The 24,870-nt window shown below is 51.9% G+C and overlaps 1 protein-coding gene across 8 annotated transcripts; it reads right to left on the reverse strand.

Moving 5' to 3' along the window:
• Positions 1-3,494: 3,494 nt before the first annotated feature.
• Positions 3,495-24,870, reverse strand: MOB3C (MOB kinase activator 3C). 8 transcript variants are annotated; one of them, XR_007161449.2, is made up of 5 exons: positions 24,197-24,365; positions 18,564-19,048; positions 12,125-12,366; positions 7,712-8,257; positions 3,495-6,589 (listed from the first exon to the last, which is right to left on the reverse strand). XR_007161449.2 is itself a non-coding variant. In XM_048058981.2 (5 exons), the coding sequence occupies exons 3-5, from the start codon at positions 18,982-18,984 to the stop codon at positions 8,228-8,230; spliced, it is 693 nt and encodes a 230-aa protein (XP_047914938.1). In that variant the 5' UTR covers positions 18,985-19,048; positions 24,197-24,253; positions 24,715-24,870; the 3' UTR covers positions 6,625-8,227. The 8 variants fall into 8 exon arrangements, 5 of the variants coding, with proteins under 5 accessions (XP_047914938.1, XP_066857850.1, XP_047914941.1 ...); XR_010833375.1 differs by lacking the exon at positions 3,495-6,589 and having other exon boundaries at positions 6,625-7,877; positions 7,975-8,257; XR_007161448.2 differs by lacking the exon at positions 3,495-6,589 and adding an exon at positions 6,625-7,566.

A 24,870-nucleotide genomic window follows, 5' to 3' on the forward strand; every position in this document is an offset into this window, starting at 1 on the left:
TGAGGGGGAGGTGGCTGCCATGTTGCGCAGCTGCTTCGCCCTCCTGGGCTGAGGTGAGGTGGCCGCAATCTTGTGCCATGGCCCCTCACCTGGCCTGGAGGTGAGGGGGACACTCAGTTACATCCCTGCCATCCGTTCCCCTGCGGCCCCAGTGCCCGTGTCATCAGTGCCCAAGCTGAGGGGAGAGCCAGCCATTCTCCACATGTCTCAGCTCTGGGCAAGCATGTTCTTTTCCAGCCAGATCAGCCGAGACATCATGAGAAGGTGGCTGGGGCGGTAGACATGTCTTCCCTGAAGTGCGTTCAGTAATGAGAAGACCCAATTTACAGCCCTGTTACAGCTCCTCCAGGACGACCGCAAGGTGGATCTGGACCACTCATGACTGTGTAACAGTCATACCAAGAACTGGTGGTGGAAAAACAGGAATGAGCAATGAAACAACATTCAGCATGTTGCTAAGACAATACCTTCACAGGAAACACTTTAGTGAATTCAAGAATGCCAGAGAGGCTTCATGTGTTAGGGCTCCACCAAATATTTGCTCTTATGAAGTGTTAGGGCACAGGAGGGATGATAACAATAACTTTCTAGAAACTTCTTTATTTGGGATTTTTTGTTTTGTTTCAGCTTTCCCACAGAGTTGAAACTCTGTTGTCTAAGTTCATTTCCTTGCCTACTTTCTTTGTCCTGTGCTCCCCACAAGCATCTTACATAGGCCATTGATTTTTCACAGGTTTTCAGTTTAGCCTCAGGTTCAAGTTACGGGCCTGCATATCTCAGCAGTCTCTCAGGCAACAAGCAGAAAGGTTCTTCTTTGTTTGCCTTTGGAACAGCATGGCTAGAGCAGAGGGGTTGGGGTTTTGCCTCCTGACACCCAGCAAGCCAGATACACCTTGAAGCAGATCAGACTAAGACGAACGTAAGGAAAATGTACAGTTATAACAACCAGGAGCTAGGGATAAACCTAATAACTCTGGGAAGCACAGAATGAAAGCCTTATGGTAGGCTAGAATTTCAAAGGGACTTTGCAAAATCATTGCTGTACACTTGAACTGCCCCTGCAGTTGCCAGACGCAAACAACTCCTCAAAATCTTATCTGTATTCTAGCTTCATTTGCTCACACCCCTTTGGGGATAAACAACAGTCTTTCTATGTTAGGATTTTTTCATTTTTTCACATTCTCTTGAATAGTTTAGCTAGAAGCGTTATTTCCTCCAGCCAGTTCCTTACTTCCCCAGAACTGCTGCCCCCCCCCCTCTTTTTTTTTATGCCAGTGAAAGATCAATCTCATTTATGGCCCATACAACTACAGAAAAGGGGCAGCAATGCAAGAGAAAAGTGCTACTCAGATGTTTTTTCTTCTTTTTTTAAATAAGTACTATGGCGTGAGGTTTTTAATTTTGCCAGCTTTATCCCTTTTTACATTTGCTATTTATATCACCATTAAATATGTTTGATTGGAAAAACAATCAGGTTTTCTTCTCAGCAGAAACACAAGGCAGTAGCTCTGCACAAGAGCAGCAAGCGAAAAAAGCCTCTCTAATAACAGCAATCTTGCTTTGGCCCTTCTTTCAGTTTTATGGAGAGAAGCTCAGATCTGCTTCTCAGGTGTTACCTCTATCTTCCCGAGCCTTTTTATTAGTGCTATTTCCCACTGTAAGGCTGAGAAGTATCCCTGGCAAAGAAGAGTTTTTTTCCATGTCAACGCAGACTGACATTTTGAAAGGTCATTCCCCATTTGGGTGACATTTCAATCCTCTACTCATTGTAATAAACTAAATAAAAAGATGTAAACTTGGAAATTTAGAGTCTGTACTAAATAAAAAAATAAAATCAGGTCCAACATGAACTCCTGTGCGATACTACTCCCTCGTTTGCAATATCCTATCTTCTCCATAGAATTTCAAAGGCATGTAGAGATACTAGCTTCACTGGGAGACCTATCCCATTTTATTTTGCATTTGCAGAGAACTAGGAGCTCACATACAATCTGATACCACATTTCAAAAGGGATGATATCTGCCACATGGCAAGAGCTTGTAGGAAAATGCATGGCAAGAAGATATATAGCCTTTCCGACCCCCAGAGGGTAGGAAACCATCTCCAAGATGCCATGTGAGGAGAGCAACCTCTTTTGGTTATACTGACCCAAGACCGTCATCTCTGCTGCCAAATACAGGACCAATAACTTTTTTCACACAAAGCTATTGAGTCCTGCTAGTGCTGGCTGTTGTTAAAATGGCTCAAGAGAAACACCGAATTCAGCTCTATCAGTGAATCACAGCTTTAATTCATGAGCATCCCAGCACAGTATGTTTTCAAGCTGTTCATGCAGCTTAGTACCCACAACTCTCAAAGTCACAAGCTCAGCAAGTGTAAGGCAAGTTAAGACACACGCTACATGCCCGTGCTGTCTTCTCTGTCAAGGGGGCCAGGAGAATACACCGCGGTTTTAGAAGGCTTCTCACATGGGTTCAAAAGAAACAGCCGAGAAGCAAAAGAGCAGTGCCTCAGACAGCTGAAACCTGAAGGTCCCAGGACAGGATGGAGAGTAATGAAGCTCAATGGCATCTTTGCGATATCCTCTCACAGGATGAAGGCGTTTTGTTCTCCTCACCACACCAGCATGAAAGGACACATTGTCCTGCAAACAGCAGAAGTATTGAAGCTTGGTTTCCTAAGGATGCAGCAGTGTGTGTGCTTATGCAGTGCTCTGATATCTAAGAGGCAAACCCAGGTGAAGATTTATCCACAGCTAAGCCACTCCTGGCAGCAGTTCCCCACCTGGATCTCTGGAGGCTTATCTTGGCTGAGAATGCTCCTCAACCATCTCCATTACAGGAGGGCATTAGTAGTCTTCTCTCCCCACTAGCTGATCACCTATTTCCACAACACTTTGAAACCTTTTATCCTTGAGGGATTCAGGAGTTATGCCTCAACATCTTCCCATGTATTCCTTGAACAGAATTGAAGAGTAGTCTGGAAGAGTAGCTCAAGTCCCTGCAAGCACATTCACACTCTCAGCATCAAGGACTGTCTATGCTCAGAGGAGATGTCAAACACGTGTAGGTTATTTTCAAATATAATTCAACTGGATTGTAATTCCCATCTGCTGTTTCTTGTCACATCTTTCTCCGCTGGGTTAAAAGGCTCTTAACAAAACACAGCTTTTTATGTCTGTAAAAGTAGGCATCCATTCTCAAAGCAAGTTGTATATGTTGAATCCTTGTTTTTTCTGTCCCCTTTGTTACTTGCAAGGTAACCCAGCTGCACAGCACATTTAACTAGAGGACAAGTCTTAAGTTTCAATCCGGCCTGGTATAAAGCTGTAAAAAAAGGCTTCAGGTTCTCATTTTCTTGGTTTTTAATAGAATAGGCATGGCATTTCTAAGAAATGGTTATGCTTATATTTCAGGGCAAAGTCCTGTGAGAAGTGAAGAAGAAAGCACCTTCTCAAGCAGTGTAATTCATGTATTAACCACAGTAAAATAAGTAGCTCTTCCACATGACTTTTCCTTTTATTTTTAATACCTTTTCAATTACATGTCTGCTTTTTACCCATGCAGCACACAGCAGAGAAGATAAGGAGACATCTATGCTGGCTGTTAGGCAAATAAGAAATAATTACCAAAGCTAGTTTTGATTTATCCATGTTACAATTGGATCACAGTAGTTTGGCCTATGTTTTACTGCAAAAATGATTTTAAGCCTTGACTAGAATTATCCCTCTCTTATCTGCCCACAGCCAAGCACCTAAATCTATATTTAAGCACCTTCAATCTAGTCTAGTCTGGTTTTCAGGGCACGGAGCATGTACCATTCCCTCTGCTGTTCAAGGAAGCTGTACAGGCTCCGTTTCTCTGAAAATTATACTTCTCATTTAGGTGATTAAACCCAGAGAATGGCTTATGCAATCACATTTGCCAGGATCAAACTGCTGTGTCACTCTTTTGTTGTGAACAGCCCTTCTTTACAGGGAAAAAAAAAAAAAAGTCCCGTTTTTTTCAGGAAACCTTATGATTCACGTGTAGCATGGTGTAGGTGGTGTGAATTAAAATTGTTGGTGTGGATGTTTGTGATTGCCGGGGTGAAACTTGCTTTTCCTATAACCAGACCCACGAGGACTACTCACACCTTCACAAGGTGCCAGTCCACTGCCCGATGGGACAGAGGTCCTGAACTGACTCAATTTAACAGGAAGCCAAAGTAACATGGGATCTGGAAAATGTATGGTCTGCTGGACACCAGCAAATCAAACTTGCTGGAAACGAGAAAAATGCTTGTCCCCACTCTACAAGCCAATCATTGGATTGTTACTGCATACCCCCCAACTCCCCATCTGCCCCAGGCCATACAGCTGTGCACTGCACAGTGGCTTTTAAGACACACTGTCTGATGGCCGAAGGGAAATAGGGCTGCCAGATGAAAAGGGAAGGGAGATATCAAGCAAATTACAGTGTCTGCAAGCTTGCAACACAAGCTGTATTAGACACTTGGGAAGGGTTTACATGGCCACTCAGGTTTTTGGTCTGTCACCTCTTTCCTCCCTTGCAGACCTTTCGGAGATGAAGGATCAAGTTACCTGTTTGCTAATAAAACAAATAAAAAAAAATAAAGACACGGTGACTAGAAATACCCTGGAAACTCATGTTTTCACCTCCCCTGCAGTAGCACCGGGCTGGCAGTACTCTTGGCTTCATGCTGCACGCTGTGCTTTTCATCCTCTACAGCTCCTCGCCTTGCTGCCAGACCCAGCAAGAAATCTTTGTAAAGACCCCCTTTACAAATCCTTCCAGTCCATTTCCTAGGCTGTCCAACCTGGGAGAGCGAGGGGAAGCACAAGCCACGTGCTATCCCGAATGCTAGGCCCCTGAACAGCTGCTGGAGACACAGAGACTTGTGTACGTCTCAGCTCTTATTCCCTCCAGTGCATGTAAGCGTGGAGAATCCTAGCACTGCTGGAAAGCTGCAAGATGAGTAAGAGCCAAGGGAGGAAGACCACGAGTGCAGTGCTGGTCCTGGCCTCCAGCCCAGGGTGCCTACAGGGAGTTGTCCTGAGACTGCCAGCTCTTACATACACTCACCTGACAGCCACGTGAACGACGGCAAAACGCTTCCCTCACTCCGTCGTTAGGGCATAGCCCAAAGCAATTGGCAACTGGCCCGGTGGATATAAAATATTAAATGACAAAAGATGGGTCTGTTACAGTATGGCTATTCCCAGGGGGTACAGCTTCGTTAAAGGTAGTAATAAAATAGCTTTCGGAGGGTTTCCCATATGGCAGTGAAGCTTCTCCTTCTAACACAGGCTGAATAATCATGTATGTTGAGGAATCAGGGATCCTCTGCCCTCCAGACCATGCTTCCTTCTTTTTTATTTATTTTTATTTTTTTTCCTCAGCCACCTCTACAGGAAGAGACTCTCTCATGTAGGAGACCTCATTTGCTGTTGCTATGATGTTCTACATCAGCGCAGACGTGCAGTAGTCCCCCACGCACCGCTGGCATTTCAGCTCTGACTCAGGGTCTCTTTTCAGCGGGGAGCTGAATGCCACACTCTGGCTTCAAGGTTTTCTCGACCCTTGTGAGTCATTTGTCCTTCCCTGACCCGCATGAGGGAATCCAGCTGACCGGGCTGTGCTAACAAAGCCATCAGCTGCCAGAAGGGAAAAACTGCACGCATTCAAGAGAGAGAGACTTGCCTCTAGTTGCGAAACTCTGCTGGAATCAGCATCTCCCCGACCTCCAGGAAAGCCATCCAAGAATGGATCTCGTGTCATTAACCCTCCTTACCCCTTTCTAATCCCCAGTGGCTTCATGGTTACCTCCCAGTGTGGACAGATTTTTAACGCTTTGACATAACAGCTTCTCCTTGGCTCCTTTTACTCTCTTCCCAAGTCTTCTCTTACAGATTACAAGCTTTCACTCAGAGTATCTCAGACCAGATCACGTCATGTTTGTTATGACCATCCACGCTAGGACCTTCCAGCCCCTCGCATTAACACAGGAGATGCCATTGTGCCCAACAACCCCCTACCACCACCCCATGTCCCAGCCTCACTGGTGTGGTGGCCATTTCTTCCCTTCTTATGGCCCAGGAACCACATACCCGTGGAAAAAGCAGTGAGCCAAACTCACTGCTGTGCATCACTGGAAAAATACCTTCAGGTGGTATGCTGATGAAAAAACTGCAAGGGGAGGATGCAGACCAGGAACACTAGCCTATACCAAGCCACTTCCTGAGATGCAGGCTGTGGGAAAACACCAAGATCTGAAATTTTCTGCATGATCAGTGGAAAACAGTGGCCAGAGCCACTACAGAGATGTTCAAATACTTAAGAACTTTCATCAGTCCTTTTTCAGCAGACCCCTCATGGCATTTACATCACGCACTAAGGCTCTGCTGCTGGTGGCTGAGCCCCAAACCAGTATTCAGCAGCCAGTTACAGAGTTTCTCCATCATGCACAACTTTTTGCGAAGCTGCCAGTTGCTGAGGTCTCGATGTGGCTCTGATCTTCATCACTGCTGCAGCTCTTGGGGGAAATCCACTCTTCAAGTTATCCTGGGTGCTTTTTCATGATGTCTTACTGCAGAGGAATTAGGGAAGAGTGAAGCACACAAGGCTTGTTCATGTTTCTTTAATTAGTAACAGAACAAAAATGTTTGGACTTTCAATTATTATTATACAGTGAAAATACTGGAATGATTTATCAGGTCGTTTTGTGTCCATTTTGCTCCATTTTATTTCCATGTAAAAATATACATCTGGTACACAAGACTAAAAAAAATAGATTTTCACAACAAAATAAGTGCTCTGAGCACTAAAAATGCACTTGTGCACTTTAGTGTTGGCTTAAATATTTACATTTTCTAGCCACATCCCCTTCCTCCCCCCAAAATGGGCAAAGCCCTGGTTATAAATATCAGCTGGGTCTGGTGTACAAAACTTTCCCAGAAAAAGGCCAGGAATGACAAAGATAAAAACGCCGTGGCTCAGACAATTTAACTCCCTCAAAATTGTAAAAAAAAAATAAAAAATAAAAAATAATTAAAAAAAAGACTTCAACTCTTGTCAAAAGAAAATGTCACAGGGAATGCAACGCTAGTTAACAGGCACTGCAAGCAGGGAAGTTTTGAGGTTTGATGCCTTTCAGGGGAACAGGGGCACAGACCAGGTAGCAATGGTATGCTTTCTTTTTCAGGCTAGAGAAACTCTAGTCAGAAAGGCTTAAGGGGAACTGATCTTGCATTTTTGGAAGATCAGGGTAGATTAGATGTCTCTTAAAGTCCCTCCCCACCTGTTTTTCTGTGCTATAGGGTTGGACAATGGAAAGACAATTTCTGTAGCTAGCACCTGCTTCTTTGAGACAAGACAACATGTCAGGAAATACTGTTTGTTTTCTGGCACGTTTATTTCCCTCACTTTGTATCACAGTTTCTAAGTACAGAAAATACTTGTGTGGACTGTGCTGATCACAATGGAAAGTCGCCAATTCACTTCCTTTTGTCATGGGGCCACCTTGCTATTAGTCATGACATCCCCGCTGCCAAGCATGAAAAGTTCCTGGGGGAAAAAAAGAAAAGGAAAAAAAAAAAAAGGGAAAAAAAAAAAAAAAAAAGAGAAAAAGATCCCTTTGGTAAAGCATGGATTAGGTCACAAAGAGAGACATTCACAGCTCATGATTAAAAACAGGACATTGGCAGCTAACCTCATGAAGTCAGCTGCGATCAGACCTCACCAACTTTGCAGAGCTGATCTCAGATGTTACGACAAACCCACTGCATCTGGGCAAGGCAACAGGCACGATTCACTAGCCAAGGTCATACCTGCTTGCAGGGCAGGTATCACTAACAAAACATTTGAAGATAATGTAGCTGAGGACAAAACAAGAGGAAAGTTAGCTGAAGAAATGTTATCACACATGGGATTGGTTCCTAGAGACCAGAGTGTGTATCAGTCAACCCAACTTGCCTCATTCTCCAGAAGTCCGTGGCTTTCTAAGACAGTAGCCGTAAGACAGACTGGAATCTGTTAAAATTTAAAAAATGTATATGTTCAGAGATGTTTAGCAAGCTTGGGATTCAGCTCTGGCCTGAAGAGGCTCTTCTGCAGTGTTCATAGTTCAGCTGAGACTCCCAGAGCAAGTCCTTGGGCAGGGGTCCCCCAGCACACTTGTCCCGTCGGGTGCCGAGCGAGCTGGCTGGGTTCGTCCGCCGAGATCGCCTCAGTGGCAAATTCGTTCTGTCATTTCTTTCTGCATTGAAGGGGAGGGGGGAGAAAAGAGAGAACCGGTAAGTGCAAAGACAGCTTACACCATAGTGACAATACAAGGCAGTTTGGCAGGTGTCCTGCTGCTGACTCGGCTGGGAGCAGGCAGAGCGGGCGGTGCTGCTCCCAGAGCCTCAGGACACAGAGCTGCTCCTGCGAGTGGTGGCTCTGGCTCCAGGAGGTGACAGCAGCTCACCAAAGGACCTGTGGCTTTGGCAAGGGATCCCACACTGTAATGCAAATGAACTCTAATAGCAGAGGGCCACGGAAAACCTCCTGGCAACTCCTGTCTCCTGCCTTCAGTGCTGTTTGCTTGATGTCCCTCTCAGGGGTCTACTGCTTTGTGGTGCCCCTAAGACACAGAAGCAGGGCTCCCCGGTTTCATCAGCTCCTCCATCAGCCACTCAGGCCCAAGCATCCGCAGCCAGAGTCCCCTCCTCTCATTGTCACCACTCTTGTCACTTGCCAAATGCTTCATCTTCAAATCCTAGGCCTGAGCCATCAGCGCTGGACGCAGGGAGGGACAAGATGACAAGAGCAAGCTCTGTTTAGGCTAACAGATTGGGGATTTTAGCCAGGACGGCATCATATAGTGCTAGCTGCATTGGGAGGGTTCCCACCTTTCAGCTGGTGGAAGGCCGTAGTTGTCCTTGCCTTAAGGAGTACAATTAATAGCAGGGAAGTCTGTGATTCTCTCTGGGCCACAGGGTCACAGTCTGTGAATCTGCACGTGCACGCAGATCCCCCACGTACCCCAGATAAATGTTTTCGCATTTTAAAATGTACTCCCAAAATAGACCTGACTGGTCTGCGGAGAAGGAAGGATGCAACTAGGAAACTAGTTTCCTAGAACTAGGAAAGTGGGATGACTCTTGGGTAACCCTGCAAAAGGCCCTTTAGTGATCTAACCGAGGGGGCAGAAGATGTAATCTCTGCTCTTCAGTGCTGTGAGCTTTGTTTTTAAAATCCACTGAGTGAGAGTGGCAAAGAGAGTGTTTCTCTGCAGCCATCACCCCCTGGAAATCCCCAGTGCCCTGCCTTGGTACGTGACCAGCTGGGGCTCTGCCAGCACTGCTGCCCCGTGCCGTGACCTGCCGCCTCTTCCCTCAAGTGCACAGCTTCCCTCAGCCCCGCATTTCTCCATTTGGCCTTTGCTAAGAGTGAATCACTGCCTGTCGTTCTGCCTTTGCAAAAGATCTATCTCGTTTTTGGCTCCCACAATTTGCTGCTATGAAATCACTTCCTAAAGAAGCTTGACAAAAGTTTGATTGAGACAGCAAAGGGAAATTCAGGCAGAGGCAGTCTTTGAAACCAAAAACTCCTTCATCCCATAATCTCTGTATTTTTTTTTCAAGCTACGTGAGCCTAACTGGACATTCTCTGGCTGATGAGATGCTGATTTTTCTTTCCTCGTCATCCTAAATCTCCAAACTGGGGCTCTGCACAAGAAAACCCACATCTGGGAAGCTGCAGCCATAGTACAGCACTCAGACCTGCTGTCCTGCTCCCTCCGAGTGCCCATGTGCTTGGTGGCCCTCCACAGCCACGTGCAGGGAAAAGGACTCTCCTCTCCCATGGGATTCGTGTGGGCTAACTGGCCATCAAAGTGCAAGGTGAGGTCAGTTGTCCGGGCTCATGAGGCAGTCAGGAGGGACTCAGCCTCTCGAGGACAGTTCATCTTACCCCGACTGAGAGATGATCACCTTTCTGCAACCCTTGAGATCTTGCAAAAACAAGACCCTGCCTTCTTCACCTAAGCTGAAGGCAGATGCAACGTGCTGTCTGTCCTCGCCTGTGTGTCAAACCAGCTGAGGAGTCCTTCAAGATTGAAAAACACCCAGGGGCAGGGCAACAGCTGTGGTGCAGCCCGGTGAGAAGGAGAAGGAGCAAAGCAAGCCACTGGAGAGAGAGATTTGCAATGGGAAAGTGGGCTGGGGCCAAGTGGGAAGTACTGCAGAGGTTGGTGTTGGGATCTGTGCGTCCTCACCGTGCTGCTGCACTGCAACCAGACCGGTGGAGGCACCAGCCCCTGCACACCCAAAGAACTGGGTGGCCTGGTCGGGTGTCCAGGAACGCCTTCACACAACCCAGTGAAGAGACTGCCTGATATTGTGCCTTGGGGGGAAGGAATTGTTACAGAAGCCTGATCTTGTCCTCTTTGGTCTCCTGGTGTTTTCTGGCCATCCAAGTGCAGCAGTAAGTGCACTTTTTCCCTGCGTGCAGCAGAGAGAAGTGTCCTAACCCACTGAGAGTTTGGGACCAATGCCCAGTTTCAGCCTCCCTGGGGTAACAGGGTGATCAGAAGGACTGCTTTCAGTCCTCGAAAGTTGCCCATAAGCTGCAGGAGCTTGTCCCTCTGTCCCCAACACAGCACTGCGTCCAGGGCACAGCCATCCTCTGGCTGCAGGTCACTCGCTCACGCCTACAGCCAGGCATCGCCTGGGGGAAGGAGGTCTCCTGGGTGCCTGAGCCTCCCGCAGGGCTTGGATACCAGCAACACTTACCAGGCAATGGGCACACCAAGAAACAAGACAGACCAGAGAGAAATGCGCCTCATTTCCTTGTAGTTTAACCCTGGTTGCATCACGCTGGAAAATCTATTCATCTTCAATTCATCCAGACCCATAAATCATCACATGCTGCATGTGAGTCACTGGCATTGAAAGGCTATTTAGCGATGCCAGCCTCTTGCTTTGGCTATTAGTGCTAATTATTTACATTAGGCAGCATCAGTCAAAGGAGATGACACCATTACGGGCTGTGTATCAATGCTAACGAAGTTTGTCATGAGGAGTGCTGGGGAGGAAGAAGGACACGGGACACAGTGACACTGAGCTGCCATTTTCTGGAGCCGAGGGCCATTTGATAATATAGATCACAATCAAACGACACCAAGTAATTAATGTGGATGCTGTTGTCATTCAGGTCTCCCCTGGTTGGATCATGATCCCCACTCCCAAACTGAAATTAGAGCAGAAGAGGTGAATTGACTGAGACTAAAGAAAGCAGAAAAGGAGTTAAAGTGCTTGGAAGGCAGGGGCACCCCTGGTGCTCCTGAACAAGCAATTCATGTTGTGACTTTTCTTAGCTCTTTGGTCTCTCTGGAATTGGATCCTCTTGGTCTTCCCTGGCTCTCCAGTGCTGGGTTCAGCCTTTTCTGCAGCCTGTCCTTTATCACTGTGTGCTGACTACTGGGCTCCCTATTAATTCTTCTCCCCATCGCGACACATCCTCTCTAGGTCAGCCCACATTGACTTTGCCTGTGACACACTTGCTTCTGTTACAAAACTATGTACATTTTCTGGTTTATGTGCCGGGCCTGTCTAGCTCTTCCTCTGGTGCCCCAGCTCTGCTTTTTCCAAGGTCTCTGCCTGGCGAAGTGCTTCCCCAGGGAGGCTGCAGCAGATCCTGGAGCTCCAGCAAGGCCTCTCTCGTTTGGCCTGGATAGCTGCTGTCTGGAGCTGCGTGCCCTGCCGGGCCTCACCTTCCTCCAGCCTCGTTGTAATTCGCACTCGGAGGTCAGGCAAGGACCTTACACCCCAACAGGAACACTCAAGACTGCGGAGAGGAGATCTGGGCTCAGATCTGACCCCAGAAGGCCACGTGCACACAAGTGCCTGGCAACACTTTGGCGTGCAAATTTCGTTAGAGCTACCAAGACTACAGAGGGACAGCCTGTTGTGGTGGTGCAGAGACAAAAAACATAGGTGTGCTTCTGGGCTAGGGTGGCTGAAAGAGCCCAGAGAGTGTGACTGCAGGGGGCAGAGCCCGGCCCCCCCTGAATTTACCAGGGCTGCATCCAACCCACGCCGCCCTCACCCCCTCTGCTTCCCTGTCCCTGGGGCATCCTTACCAAAGGCTCCAGCTCCCGATGGTCGACCAGGCTGAACTCCCTGATGAAGTAGTAAAAGTGCTTGTAGCAGGTGTTGACGTGAGCCTCGGCACCCATGTTGATGATGCTGTCAAAGTGATGGATGTAGACATGGACAAAGACACGGAAGAGGCGGGTGAGGATCTTAGTGCAAACCTGCTGGAACTGCTTGGGGAAGGGGACACCTGCAAAGCAGAAGCAAGTTGGAAGCCATTTGACCATTTCTGGAAAAAAAGGAAAAAAAAAGGAGAAAAAAAAAAAACACCACCAGAAAAACAGAACAAAACAATAGCTAGAGTGTAAATGTTGCTGCCATGCTTAACAGGCAGCCACGGGTGAAAGACTCCCTTGGCCAATGTCAAGGTGACAGCTCCAGCGGGGCAGTGTGCCATCCAGCTTTCTCCCTTGCCCAATTTCCTCATTGCCCAACTAGCAATTTTCTGCAGGCTTATTCTGGCAATCTGGGGATTTTCCCTAGGAGAGAAAATTTCTCATCCAGTGTCGGAGGCCACATCTTTCCCTGTCTGGATCCCTCTGTCCTGCCCTTTCCGTACAAACCTGAGCAAGCCCAGCACAGCACAAATGTCTTTACCCGAGTCTACGAACAGAACAAAACCTCCTCTCGGCAGGACAGAAACCTTCCCTGCTCCTCAGAACCAAAACCATGGGTTGTGCTATCCTTCTACCTCCACACGCCCTCAAACATCACTTCTGATGCATCAACAGAAACAGGTGGGGTTCCAGCTTTCCTCCTGAGTCTTGTTTCGAACAATTGTGTCATTAAATCAGGAACAGAAATGCCCGTCTCGGCAATCCTTACGTAGCCATGTTATTGCGCCTGTATGATGCTCCCTACTGAGCCGTCCAGGAACTGGACCCACCACACTTTACTCTATGCTTTTAGCCTTGTCCTGCACAAGGACACAATTTCTTACTCTACGTTTCCACCCTTGCCTAAACACACTAATATCACAGTGAAAATCTCAGAGGTGTCAGCAAGCAAATCTCTAAAGGAAACCTGGCTTTTGAAACCCCTGCAAATATTTTTTTGGAAGGTGGAAAATGAAACAATCGTGATTTGTTTTCTTGACGGTTCTTCCTCTCCCCTGAGTAATTCAATGCAAATCTGCAAGAAGCAAAATAAAATCCTCCCTTCCCGCAGCTGTACCTACCTCCTCCCTTAGCTTCTTACTAATACAGCACTTAACCTCTTAAAAATCTTTCCAAATAATCTCTGCTCAACCGTGGCCAGCTCAGGCATGACGTTGCGGATAGCATCAGCAAATCTCTCGGCTAAAAAAAAATTAAAATGGTAATTTGAGTCTTCCTCATCAGCCCTGCTAGGCAATTAACTTCTTTTTCCCACCGGCTCCTGGCAGTTTTGTTTGCCAGCAGCAGTGCCGTGCCCCTCTCCTCCAGGGGTGGCAAATGTAAAGGATCTGTTCGCGCCTGGAGCCTGTTTTATCAATGGCCAGGGTCCCAGCACTCGGGGCAGAAAGGGAATTTGGTCAGGACCAGCATCACCCTCAGCCCAGCCCCGCTTTGCTTCGTGCAGGGGGCAGAAGTTGGGAGCTCAGGCCATGGGTGGGTGGCTCGGCTGCCTCCTGAGGGGGGCACACGTCTCGGCACAGCCTCACCTGGACGTGGAGAGGTGCTCTGAGACTGGCTCACGGCCACTGCCCTGCGTAACCGTCAGCATCCTGCAGCAGTGCGAACCCAGCAGGGTCTTTGGCATCACCCATTAGGATGCTAATAGGTCCTGTAGGGCTTTCTGGGAGAGACGCTTCCATCTGGCAAGGTACCCGCGGGCCTCCCCCATGCCACCAGCGTGGGGATCTGCTTCTGCCCTCACCCTGTGACCGTGGAGCTCTCCCTGCCTGCTGTCTGCTGAGGCAGGGACCAGGGAGCAGACCTCTGGGCTTCCCTGCCGTCAGGAAGGGTGCCGTGCTTTAGCAAAGGCTTCATTGGGGCTTTTTGCACTGAGTGAGAATTTGCCAAGCAAATAAAAGCCCTAATCACCCAGCTGGGGCCAGAGACAAGCCATTAGGGTGGCCCCTGCGGAGCACCTTTGAGGAACCAGTCAAGAAATATTTATTTTAATAAAGAGAAATCCATCAGAGCGAGTAATTTCTGATGAATGTAGATTCCCAGAACCCAGCTGGGAAATACAGGCTGTTCTGAACAGTGTCTGTGGTCCTGATACTGCTGTTGGAGGATCCACCTCCAGAGCTGGCAGGTTGTGGTGAGTGGCTTTCCTCTGCCTTTGTCCTGAGGTTAGCCAGGAACCGTCTTGCCCTACAAACCAGCTGCCGGCAACGTCTTCGTGCACATGCTGAAGAGAGCTGGAGGGGCAGACGCATCCAGCTACAACCTGGGTTCTCCAAAAGCATCTCTTGCATCAGGGAACAGAGGTTCAGCATAAATCCTGTGGCTGACAGCAACTCTGGGAGCTGTTGAGCTATCATGCTCCGAATGATGCCTGGAGAGACAGCATCGAGCTGCCAAGAGCTCAAGGCACCCTTCTGGGCTGCCCCACCGCTGTGGTTTCCCATGAGACCAGCAGCACCACCAGCTCCTGGGACGTGAAGCTGGGCTGCTCTTGCTTGTGTCCAGCACAAGGTGTCAGTGTGAGGCTGTCCTCTCCGGGCACGGCCAGGCTGCCGGGGTGGCTGGCTGTCACCTGTGGACTTCAGCAGGTCACCTCTCACCCCACCACGTCGTGACACCACCGCCTGCTTTGGTCCTTTGGGTCCGGGAATTTTGAGTGTCTGGTTCTGGCTCCTTCTCCCCACGTCCCCCCTCTTGCTCGCGCACACCAGCACGCCAGGATGTCAGGAAAAGCATTTACACGCGACACCGGCTCCTCTCCTCCGGCTGCGACCCCAGCCACCGCCCAGCCACTGACCCGCCAGCCAGCGGCCAGTATCATCGCCTCTCCCAAGCAGAAACGGTCCTAGCAGGAGCCGAGCGGGGAAATGGGAAGCATCACACGCGCTGGAAGGCAGGACAAGGGCTGTAAATTCAGCGGCAGGTACGGTTTCATCGCTGCGGCGCAGCCGGGGCGCTGGCGAGCGGTGTGACTCGCCGCCCCGCCACGAACCAGCATCTTCAGTTATTCTTGGATGTTTTCCTTGAAACCCCACGATGTGATTCAACGCTCCGAGGAGCCTGTTTTCCACCCTCCGCGCTGATTGCTTCAAAACGTAAGGAAGCCATGTGGGACCGCGAGGAAAAGGAAATGAAAACGAGAGGTAACAAAGCGCCTGCGCTCACAGGAAGGGGAGGCGGATGGGTCTTGGATCCTTCCTGCCATCTCTCCCGTCCCCAGCCCTTGTGCACCAGCCAATTTCATTTTTTCATGATGAATCAGTAATGTGAAACTATTCTGCTTCTTGGCAGTCGTACTTTTTCCTCTCCAAAAGCAGTAATTCAGTGAACTACGTGATGGATTATCGTTGTTAATATTATTGCTAAAATCCATTTTGGCCGCTGGATGGTTCAGTGATTCATCTTTTCCTAAAAATAAGTCTTTAAAGCTCCTTTGAAACTAACAGCACGATGGCAGCTGCAAGCTGCTGTGGCATTAATTTTGGAAGAAAGAAGGCAGAAAATAAAAGGCAAATTATGTAAAAAATAGCTAGCTGAGAAAACTGCAACAATTAGCTGAATTCTGAACATTTTTCTCCTGTTGTTACGGGGAGAAAGGACGGGATAATTATGCATCAAGTTTTCTCTGCTTTTTGTCGTTGCTTTGGGAATAAGCTTGAATGGCAGGGTTGAGCTTGGAAGAGCTTTCCAAGAACAGCTCCAGGGCCTCCTGCGAGCGATGCTCCTGGCAGCCGCGGGCAGACCTGGCAGAGGGCGCAGGCGCTGCCGCCGCTGCTTTTGGTCCAAACCCCACGTCCACACTGCTTTAAAAACAGAGACGTTTCAGCACACGGGGCAGTGTGGGCATGGGACGGGTGGCCCTGCAAACCCTCCGAGTTTGGGTTTTCACCATGGGCAGGCTCTCGGTGAAACAAAAAATGTGATTTCCCCAGCTCTCAGCAGGCACCGCGGGGCAGAGCGATGACCGGGAGGGGCTGATATTTTCCTGGTGGTAATTCGCTCATGAAGAAATCAACCGACATAATTTTACCAGCTGGTAAAAATAAGCCTGTAGAATCACTTATTCTAATTCCTGCATGGGAACAATGCTTATTCGGCATTTAAATGTTTTTTCTTTTTTTTTTTCCAGGCCAGCTACGTTGGTTGGGAGAGCGGAAACAGAGCACTGAGCGCATGTTAACTGATACGGGTCGTCTGGGAGAGCTGTAGGTGATTTATAGCAGCCAGGCTCACCCCAGCCAGGAAACTGTCTCATCGTGACCGGCGGACAGACAGGTTTCCTTCCAGAGGGAGGATTTATACAGCAAAGCCTTTCAGTGGGACTGAGCCCCGCGGGTAGATTTCCCTGTGGACAGGGAAGATGCAGCATCTCCTCCACCCTCACCATCTCCTCCAATTTCCAAGCCCAGGATGAAGGAGTCCCCGACTCTGACCCACGAAGAGCCTCTCCCCTCGCTGCCAGTACAGCCATGATCCAGCCCCGCTGAATCACGCGCTGCTTCGGGTTTTGTAGCTTTTGTTGGGCAGGGGTGCTGAGGTTAGCCACAGGCATCGTTAGCAAGTTTGGGTAACACTTGCTCTTTCAAAAAAAAAAAAAAAGTCTGCTTTGTCTGCAGTCTGGTGGCCATAGCTGGGAAATCCTTGTCCTGGGACAGCTGCCTTACAGATGGCATGGGTGGACCCGGATGGAAAGCTGCCGTGTGCTTGGGGTAGTGTCCCCAAGCCCCATGTCCCTCCCCGCTGCATGCCACCATAAAGCGGGAGTTCAGCTGAGGTCAGGCGCCTGTCCTCTGGCACAGGGCTCCAGCACCACCCCAGCACACCGTGCTTATCCGGGCTTCAGGTGATGGAGAGGGAGAAGGAGACCCCCAAAGGGCAGTTGTAGCGCCCTAACTGCAGGCAGAGCCCGTGCAGCTGGGTCAGACCGGGCGCCCCATCCTACAAGGCTGAAATTAAGATTTTGGCAGGCCAAGCCTCCGCATGCTGCCTCTCTCCTGCTTGCACAGAGCTGTCACCCCTCCAAGCCTCATAGCCCAGAGGGGCAGAGGCTTTCCCCAAAAAAAGCAGCAGCACGTGCCTAGATGCTCCAGTACAGCCAAACGGGGCTGTGAGAATTAGTGGCAGCCAGAAATCCCACACGGACCATTTTCTTCAATGTTTCCAGGGCTTTTTCAGCATATCAATAAAAATCCTAAGCCCAACTGCAGTGGTTTCATCCAGCTCCGTTGGCTATGCTGTTTGGGGAAACAGACTTGCAAAGCCCTGCATTTCCCCCTAAGATCCCTAAGGCTTCCTTTCAATTTTTTCTGGAAAGCAACCTCTCCTGGGCAGCAACTGAGACTCTGGCAGCCAGATCCAGTGCAAATGACCCAGTGAAAGAATAGATCCCGTGGGACAGAGCAGAGCAGAAAAGTTCAGTGGGAAGGGACCTACAAAGATCATCGCGTCCAACTGCCTGACCACTTCAGGGCTAACCAAAAGCTGAAGCATGTTATTAAAGACATTATCCAAGTGCCTCTTGAACACTGACAGGGCAAGAGTTTATTTATAGGCCCTTTCTGCTCCTTGAAAATGGCAGGAAACAACCAGAGCAGCCCCTTAATGAAGGGGAGAGGTGGTAGCTGTGCTTCACCAGCACCCAGCGGCCAGCACACCAGCTCCAGCCCCTGCACATCTCCCCAAACAACGAGAAAGCAGCTCAGCAGCAGGGCCACTATCAGCCGCCAAACACAGCAGGTCAGCAGCAGAGGGGTTATTTCGCATGCTGTTTTTGCCTTTGGCAGCTGCTGCAAGCTCTTAAGGCCAAACTTTTTGCAGGGATGCATCGTATGCAGGGGTTTGGCAGCTGGGAAGGCAGATGATGAGATGTATCATCAGGGCTGGGATGAATTAGCAGAGGTGGAAAGGAGCTGAGAAGTGACGCAGCAAGGCAGGACAAAGGCCAGACCTTGGGAGCGTGAACCTGCTTAGAAAACCAGAAAGAACTGGAGCTCGTCCATCAAGACAAAATGGACAAGGTGGTGCGGGGGGGGGGCTGACCAGCTCCAAGCAGCCTCGCTGCTCAGCTCCTTGAGGACAGGTGAGGGAGCAGACAACCTACCAGCCCTCATTTCTCAGAACTGCAGAATAGATGGAAAAACATAAAAGCACGGAAGAAGAGAATATTTTTTCCACAACCCCTGTGAACAGAACGAGGAACCCCAAGCTCTTGGGATCGCAAGGTTCAGCAACACCTGGAGGTTTGCGGTGACAGTTCGGGAACCCGCACTGGTTACAAGCAGAGCCCTTCTGTGAAGAACCACGGCACACTCACCTATCCTGGTGGGGAAGATGTCCTCGTTGTTGATGAGCATCTCGATCCAGTCCATCAGCATACACATGTACTGCGGGGCCGACAGCTTGGTCGGCTTCTTGTATTTGCTATCGTCCTGCCACCTGTACTCGTACTTGAGCCCGCCCGACATGATGGGGCAGCTCCTCTCCGTGCAGTACTCCGACATGGTGCCGTAGATGAGGTTGATGCGGTTGAAGAAGTCCACCACGTGCACGGCGATCCAGTCGTTGATGCTCTCGCCGGGAGGCAGCTGAACCACCGTCTTCAGGTCCAGCCCGGACTTGAGGGAGGCCTGGGCTTTCTTGTAGAGCTCGAAGCGCTGGGTGCCGGGCTCAAACTTCTTGCGGGGGCGAAACGTTTTGTCTTTGTTGAAGACTTGCTTGAGACACAGTGCCATCATGGGCTGGGCCGGCCAGGGTGAGGGCTGCCGAGTCAAAGCCACGGATCTTCAGGGATGGAGGTTTCTGGGAGGAGAAGGACACAGATTTTTGTCATGCACAGAGCTGTGTGTGTGTGTGCACCTCGCAGGGACGAGCTAGCACCGGGATGCTGCTGGCCCCACAGCAGCAGCAGTGAGGAGCCAGCCAGCCTCTTATCTCCGGGCCTTTATCTGTAAATATTGCAATCATACAAAAAGTGTGATATCAGCGGGGTTCACCGGCCCCAGCAGCCCCAACCTGGCATCTTTTATCCCCTCCTGGCAAAGGAGACGTGCCTCTTTCCCAGGGATTTCTCAGCTCACAAAAATAGCTCCCTGTGGACAACGCTGCGACTGCAGCTGGCTGCTGGTTCACACAGCCCCAGCGCCCGGCTCAACGGGAAGAGGGGGGATTTTTGTTGTTGTTCAGCCCCGTGTGTTTGTTCGGAAGAACAAAACCCGCATCCGAAGAAGGGAAACAAACGGCAGCCGAGCGCGCCGGTGCCAGGATGCGGCCGTCCCGGCACACAATGCGTGCGGGAGCTGGTGCTCCCACAGCTCCCCACGCTTCTCCAGCCTCGCAGCACCCCGGGGACAGGGGACGAGGTCTGGAAGTCACCACTCTGAGCTCATCCCTTCCTGCCGGCCTGGGGTTGCCAGCACGGAGCAGGTCTGCAGTGTTTCCCTTTTTTCCTTCCTGAAGCTCCGCTGGAAATCCCGTCTGCTCCGGAGTGTCCTGGACGGGCTGAAAAGCACTCGTGGGTCTGCCTGGAGTTCCCTGCGCTCCTCGCCGGGGTTGTTAACAGGAGGCTCCAGCATGCTAAATGGTTTGCTGGGGCTTGGGGAGGGAAAAATCCCCAGACGGCCTCCCCCAGAGAGGAGGAGGTGGAGAAAGAGTTAAAAATATAAATATTGTTCACGGAAAGGGGAAGTGACTTACCCAAAGTCACGAGCAGGAGGGAATGGTGTCCAAGCAAGGCTTAGATGCACATTCAGCATTAAAAAGACATCTTTTAGCCAAAAGCTTGCTGTATAAACTCAATGTTTTGTAAACTCAGTCCCGAGCCGCAGGCAAATCCTATTTAACCCAGCAGAGATCAGCCATCTGTCTTGCAAGGGACGCCCTGTGCTCCACACAGAGCCCACCCTGGGGACATCCCTGCGTGCAGGATCTGCCCTGCGGGGCTTTCTACACCGCAGCCACACGGCTGCAAGGGGAAAGCCCTGCTGTGGGTGCCACCGGTGCTGCGGCGGCTGGTGGGGACGAGCTGCAGCCTTTCCCCCACATGCAGCGATGCTCTGCCACCATCACAGAGCTTGTGGCACGCTGGCATACCAAGCCACGCCGTACCCTGCTGTACCCAGTCCTGAAACTTGTGTTTTTAGATGATTTTTGCCCCACGCCATCATGCAACGGCTTAACACCAGGGTGTCTGCAGGTGATTTTTCCCCCACACAAGCCCCATGCCTAATAAAAATAAATAAATAAATAAATAAATAAATAAAAACAGGGCAAGAACCCTGCTCAGCACCTGCTGGGGGTTCTCCTGCTGTGCATCTGTTGGAGATGGGCAGCAATGAGGGAGCACTACGTGCCGCTGCCCAAGCGCTGGGAGCAGCCCCCTTCCCGACCTCGCAGGCAGCTGGGCACAGCTGGGTAACGCGGGCGGGTTTGCTCAGGATCCTTGCCAGCATCGCTACTGAATTACCGAGTCATTAAAAGGCCTCGTGAATCCTTACCGGAATCAGGGAGAAAAGTGTTCTCCAGAAATCCGATTTAACGCAAAGCCAACAGCACATCCTGGGATTTACGACTGAAAGGAGCAGGGAGAGGCGGCGGGCCAAGAGCCGGCTTCTTTCCCAACCTCGCTCCAAGGCTTCCACTGCTCGGCGGGCAGGAAAAGACACGAGAGGCACAGGGAGGGAGCTGCGGGGAGGCCAGGGCCGGGGCTTTAAACACCCAGTACAGCCCTTCAGTGGGGACACTGGGGAAAGAAGCAGTTTGTTGGAAGTGGCCGTGGACTCATGTCGTCAGCGGCGCTTGCAGGACCAGGTTTTCCCAGTCCCTGCCTTCAACCTGGAGCAGCGGAGCGCGAGGCAGCGCGAACGGGATGCCCGCTTGGGGAGATCCTAAAGCCGTGCCCCAGCAGGCCGAGGCAGCGGCTTCCCGCAACATGACGGTGCGCGTCCCGCTGCCGCCGGTGCCCAGGGGGCCTGGCGTGGTGCCGGGCAGCCCACAGTTCCCACGCGCAAAATCAAAGCTTCCCCCCGGGCACCCCGGGCACGGCTGCGTCCCCGCTTGGCCGCCCTGCGATTCCCACAGCAGGGCGGTGCCGGCACCCGCATGCCCCGTCCTGAAGCGTCTGCAAATCCTCCAGAGCAAGACGCTCGGGGTTTCGGTGGTGGACCCGTGCCCCCCATGTCCCTGCCGCTGCGTGCCCGCCGTGGCGCTGCAGCACCCTCGGTGCTTGCCCCATCTGCCTGCCCGAAATGGCCTCGTTTTTTGCAGGGGCTGGTTTTACACCCAGCGAAACCCTTCCGCTGCTCCAAAGGCTGCTGGTTTCAGTCGTGCCCCTGATTTTACCGGCGGCAGGAGAGAAACCCGTGGGGTTTAGCGAGAGCCAAGTCGGTGCAGGGTTAAGCTGCAGGGGTGCGGCAGGGCCGTGGGGCTGCAGCAGGCTGGGACGTGCAAAAACCTGGTTTCCTAGAGGGCTGGCAGGGCCAGAGGAGAAAGGAAATGAACTGGATGGGGGGGAAGCAAGTTCAGGGTCAGGATCAGCCCTTAGTTTCGGATTTGGGGAGGATACTTTTTTTCTTTTTTTTTTTTTCTTTAAATCACTTGAAAACCACAGAAGAGCACTGCCAGACAAAGGCTTTGTTTTAAATTAAGAACAACACTGAACGGTCTGTTTAGAAACTGGCAAAACAAAAGGGGGAAAAAAAAAGCAAAACAGAAGGGAGGGGAGCTTCCTCTGCCCACCGCAAACAATCCCGTGCTCCGAGCAAGGCCACCAGTGCAGGCCGGCATCTCTGACCCCAAACCAGCTCAAATCCCAAAACCCCCGGGGGGGAGCAGTCGGGGCAGCGCCGCTCTCTGTGCTGACAGACGAGGACTGGGCTCTGGTGGGGACGGTGCCGTGCTCCCTGCCTCAGTTTCCCCACTTTCAAAACTCATTTCCCTTCCCTCCCGTTACATTTAGGGCTGTAAAGTCAAAGGCTTGGCTTCGGGGAGGGGGAAAGCTCTTTGCGAGTGCCCCTGGGACGCAGTAATGCTTATTTCTGACCTGGGTCGGTAATAACAAGGAGGAGGAAGGCGCCGACAGCGGCACCTCCAGCTGGCAGCGGGCCTGGTGCCTGCGCCAGCCCTGGATGCGGCCCGAGACGCTTACACACGCACACAGGCATCCGAAACCGCAGGGCCGCTCGGCAGCAGCCTCCAAGAGGCCCTGAGCCGACCGAGCCCCACGTAGCGGGGCTCCCATAAAACCTGCCGGCTCCACGTCCCCCCTCTGCTTCCCCTGGTGGATTTTGGCGTTAGGCCGCTCCGGTGCTGGCTTCTCCTCCCCTGCTGACGGGGATTCCCTTCTCCCCTTCCCAACAGCACAAAAATTCCCCTCCTGCCACTTCCCCGCGTGCCGGGGCTGGCCTTGGCCCAGACACCAGCCCGAGCCCCCAGATGGCCTCCAGACGGCCGGTGTGACCAGCTGCCTGCTGGCAAAAGGGCTCCGCTGGCTTTTCGCTGCTCAAGGCTGTGTTACTGTCTGGATCCTGACCCCACAGCTCGCTGTGAGCACCGCAGAAGCCCTGTTGCAAAGCTCAACCTGTCCTGGAGCACCTGCAGCTGGGGTTTCTTTGTGGTAAACTTGGAGGTGCACCAGAAAGGCCCCAAAGGCCAAGCTGGCTCCCCCCGAGCATCCCTCTCCCTGCAGGCAGCTCAGACCCCATCCAGCTAGGGGCCAAGGGCAGGCGGTGCTCCCCAAGGAGGTTCTGCAGCTTTCCCCATGGCCACGCCTGGTTTTAAAGGAGGGGGAGTGCTGGAGGAAGGTGCTGGGGGCACGGTCTCAGGCCTCTGGCCCCGCTCCCTCTCCCTGGGCTTCCTGCTGGAGCCAAGCCCCAGCTGGGCCGTCCGTGAGAAACGGGGTTATTGGCTGCCGATCCCAAATATAACCCAAACGCTGGAAAATTCCAGGAAACGAGCCAAGACAAGATGCCGGGAAGGGGATCGAGGACCAGCACGCCAGACAGGGCTGTGGAGAGCTGGGGGCTGGAGGCAGTGTCCCACCAGCCCCAAACACCGGGCACAGCTCCTGGTGCTGCTGAGCCCTGTGAGAGGCACGAGCATCATTTGGGGCAGTCCCTAGCACCCGTTTTCGAAGGGACCAACTCCCAAAGGCAGCAGGGCTCTGCTCTCTGTGCTGGTACTTCCGTCAGCTCTGCTGACTCTCGGAAATCCCCACCTCGTGAAAACCAATGTGGTTTCCAGGAACAGAGCCACTCATACCTCTGCTCGCCCCCAGACCAGCCTCGCTGTTCCCTCTGTGTCCCCGACCCCAGAAAACCAAAGCCCCATCTCTCTGTGCTGCAGGTGGCACATCCAGCTTGTTTTGGGGTGATGCTGTCTGGGGGTACCTCGCTCCTGGGGCTGGGTCTCTCTGTGGGCACCAGTGACTTGCTCGGAGCCCTGCAGATAGGCTCCCTGCAGCACCCAGGGGCAATCCCCCCACCATCAGAGCCACAATCCCAAACGCCAGGAACTCCCGTGGGACACAAGCCAGCGGCTGGAAGCGCATCCTCACCGCTCGCTCTGCCCCAGCTGCCCCTGCCCTCCCTCGGACACGGACAAAGCCACCTCCAGGACCGTCCCCACCGGGCTGCGGGGTGACCACCCGCACCGGGGGCCCCACCCGTGCCCCGCACACCTCCAGGCTCCTGCACGGCTCCCCAGCCCCGCACCCTCCCGCACCCCAGGCACAGGATCCCTCGGTATTCACACACTCACAGCCCAGCTGAGACACCGGCAGCGTGGGGAAGAGTCTCCGCAGGCTCCCGTGTCCCAGCCGGGCGGAGGGGGGGCTCGTTTCTCCCCAGCGTTTGCCCAACCTGCCTTGGAAGCACCCCAGGAGCATCCTCGGGGATGTGGGGGGCCACAGCAGCGGGACGTTGGTGCTGCTCCTTTCCCCAGCCCAGCACTCACCTCATCCCCGGCACGCCCAGCCGCCAGCACACGAGCCCGCTGCGCTTGCTGCCCTTACTAGGGAAAAAAAAAATTAAAAAATAAATAAAAAATAAATAAATTAACTGTTTCAAAACAAAAGCCCAGCGCCCGCCGGGATGCCCCACGGCGGGAGGAGCGGCCGCACGCCGACGTTGGCCGAGCTTTCGTGTCAGAAAGCGGTGCCGAGGGTTTTTGTGCCGCCGCTGATGTCACATCCTGACCCTGCCGAGCCGCAGCTGTCCCCGGGCCCCGCGGCCCCCCCGGCACGCCGAGCAGCGCACACGCGTGCACACACATCCACGCACGTGTGCACACACACGCGCGGGCACATCCCTCCCTGCTTTGCACCCCCAAAATCCGCCAAAGGGGAAAGCGCCGGGACAAGCTGGGCGCCTCCCAAGAAAAAAAAATAAAAAGAAAATAAAAAGAAAGAGAAACGAAAGAAGAAGCAGAAACAAAAGGCAAAAAAAAAGCCTTTGGCTTCAGACGAGACTTACTTTTGTTGGTTTAAGAGATGGGGCAAGTTATGAAGCGCCTTGAGATGTTTCAGTGCCGCTCGAGCCAGCGCGGTGGGCACCGCGGGAGCAGCGTGGGACGGCTTGGCACGGCCAGGGCTGCGGGAGGAGCACGGCTGGCTTCGGCTCCGGCTGCCT

The sequence above is a fragment of the Anser cygnoides genome, chromosome 8 (genome assembly GCF_040182565.1).
Source record: "Anser cygnoides isolate HZ-2024a breed goose chromosome 8, Taihu_goose_T2T_genome, whole genome shotgun sequence".
Taxonomy (NCBI): Eukaryota; Metazoa; Chordata; class Aves; order Anseriformes; family Anatidae; genus Anser; species Anser cygnoides.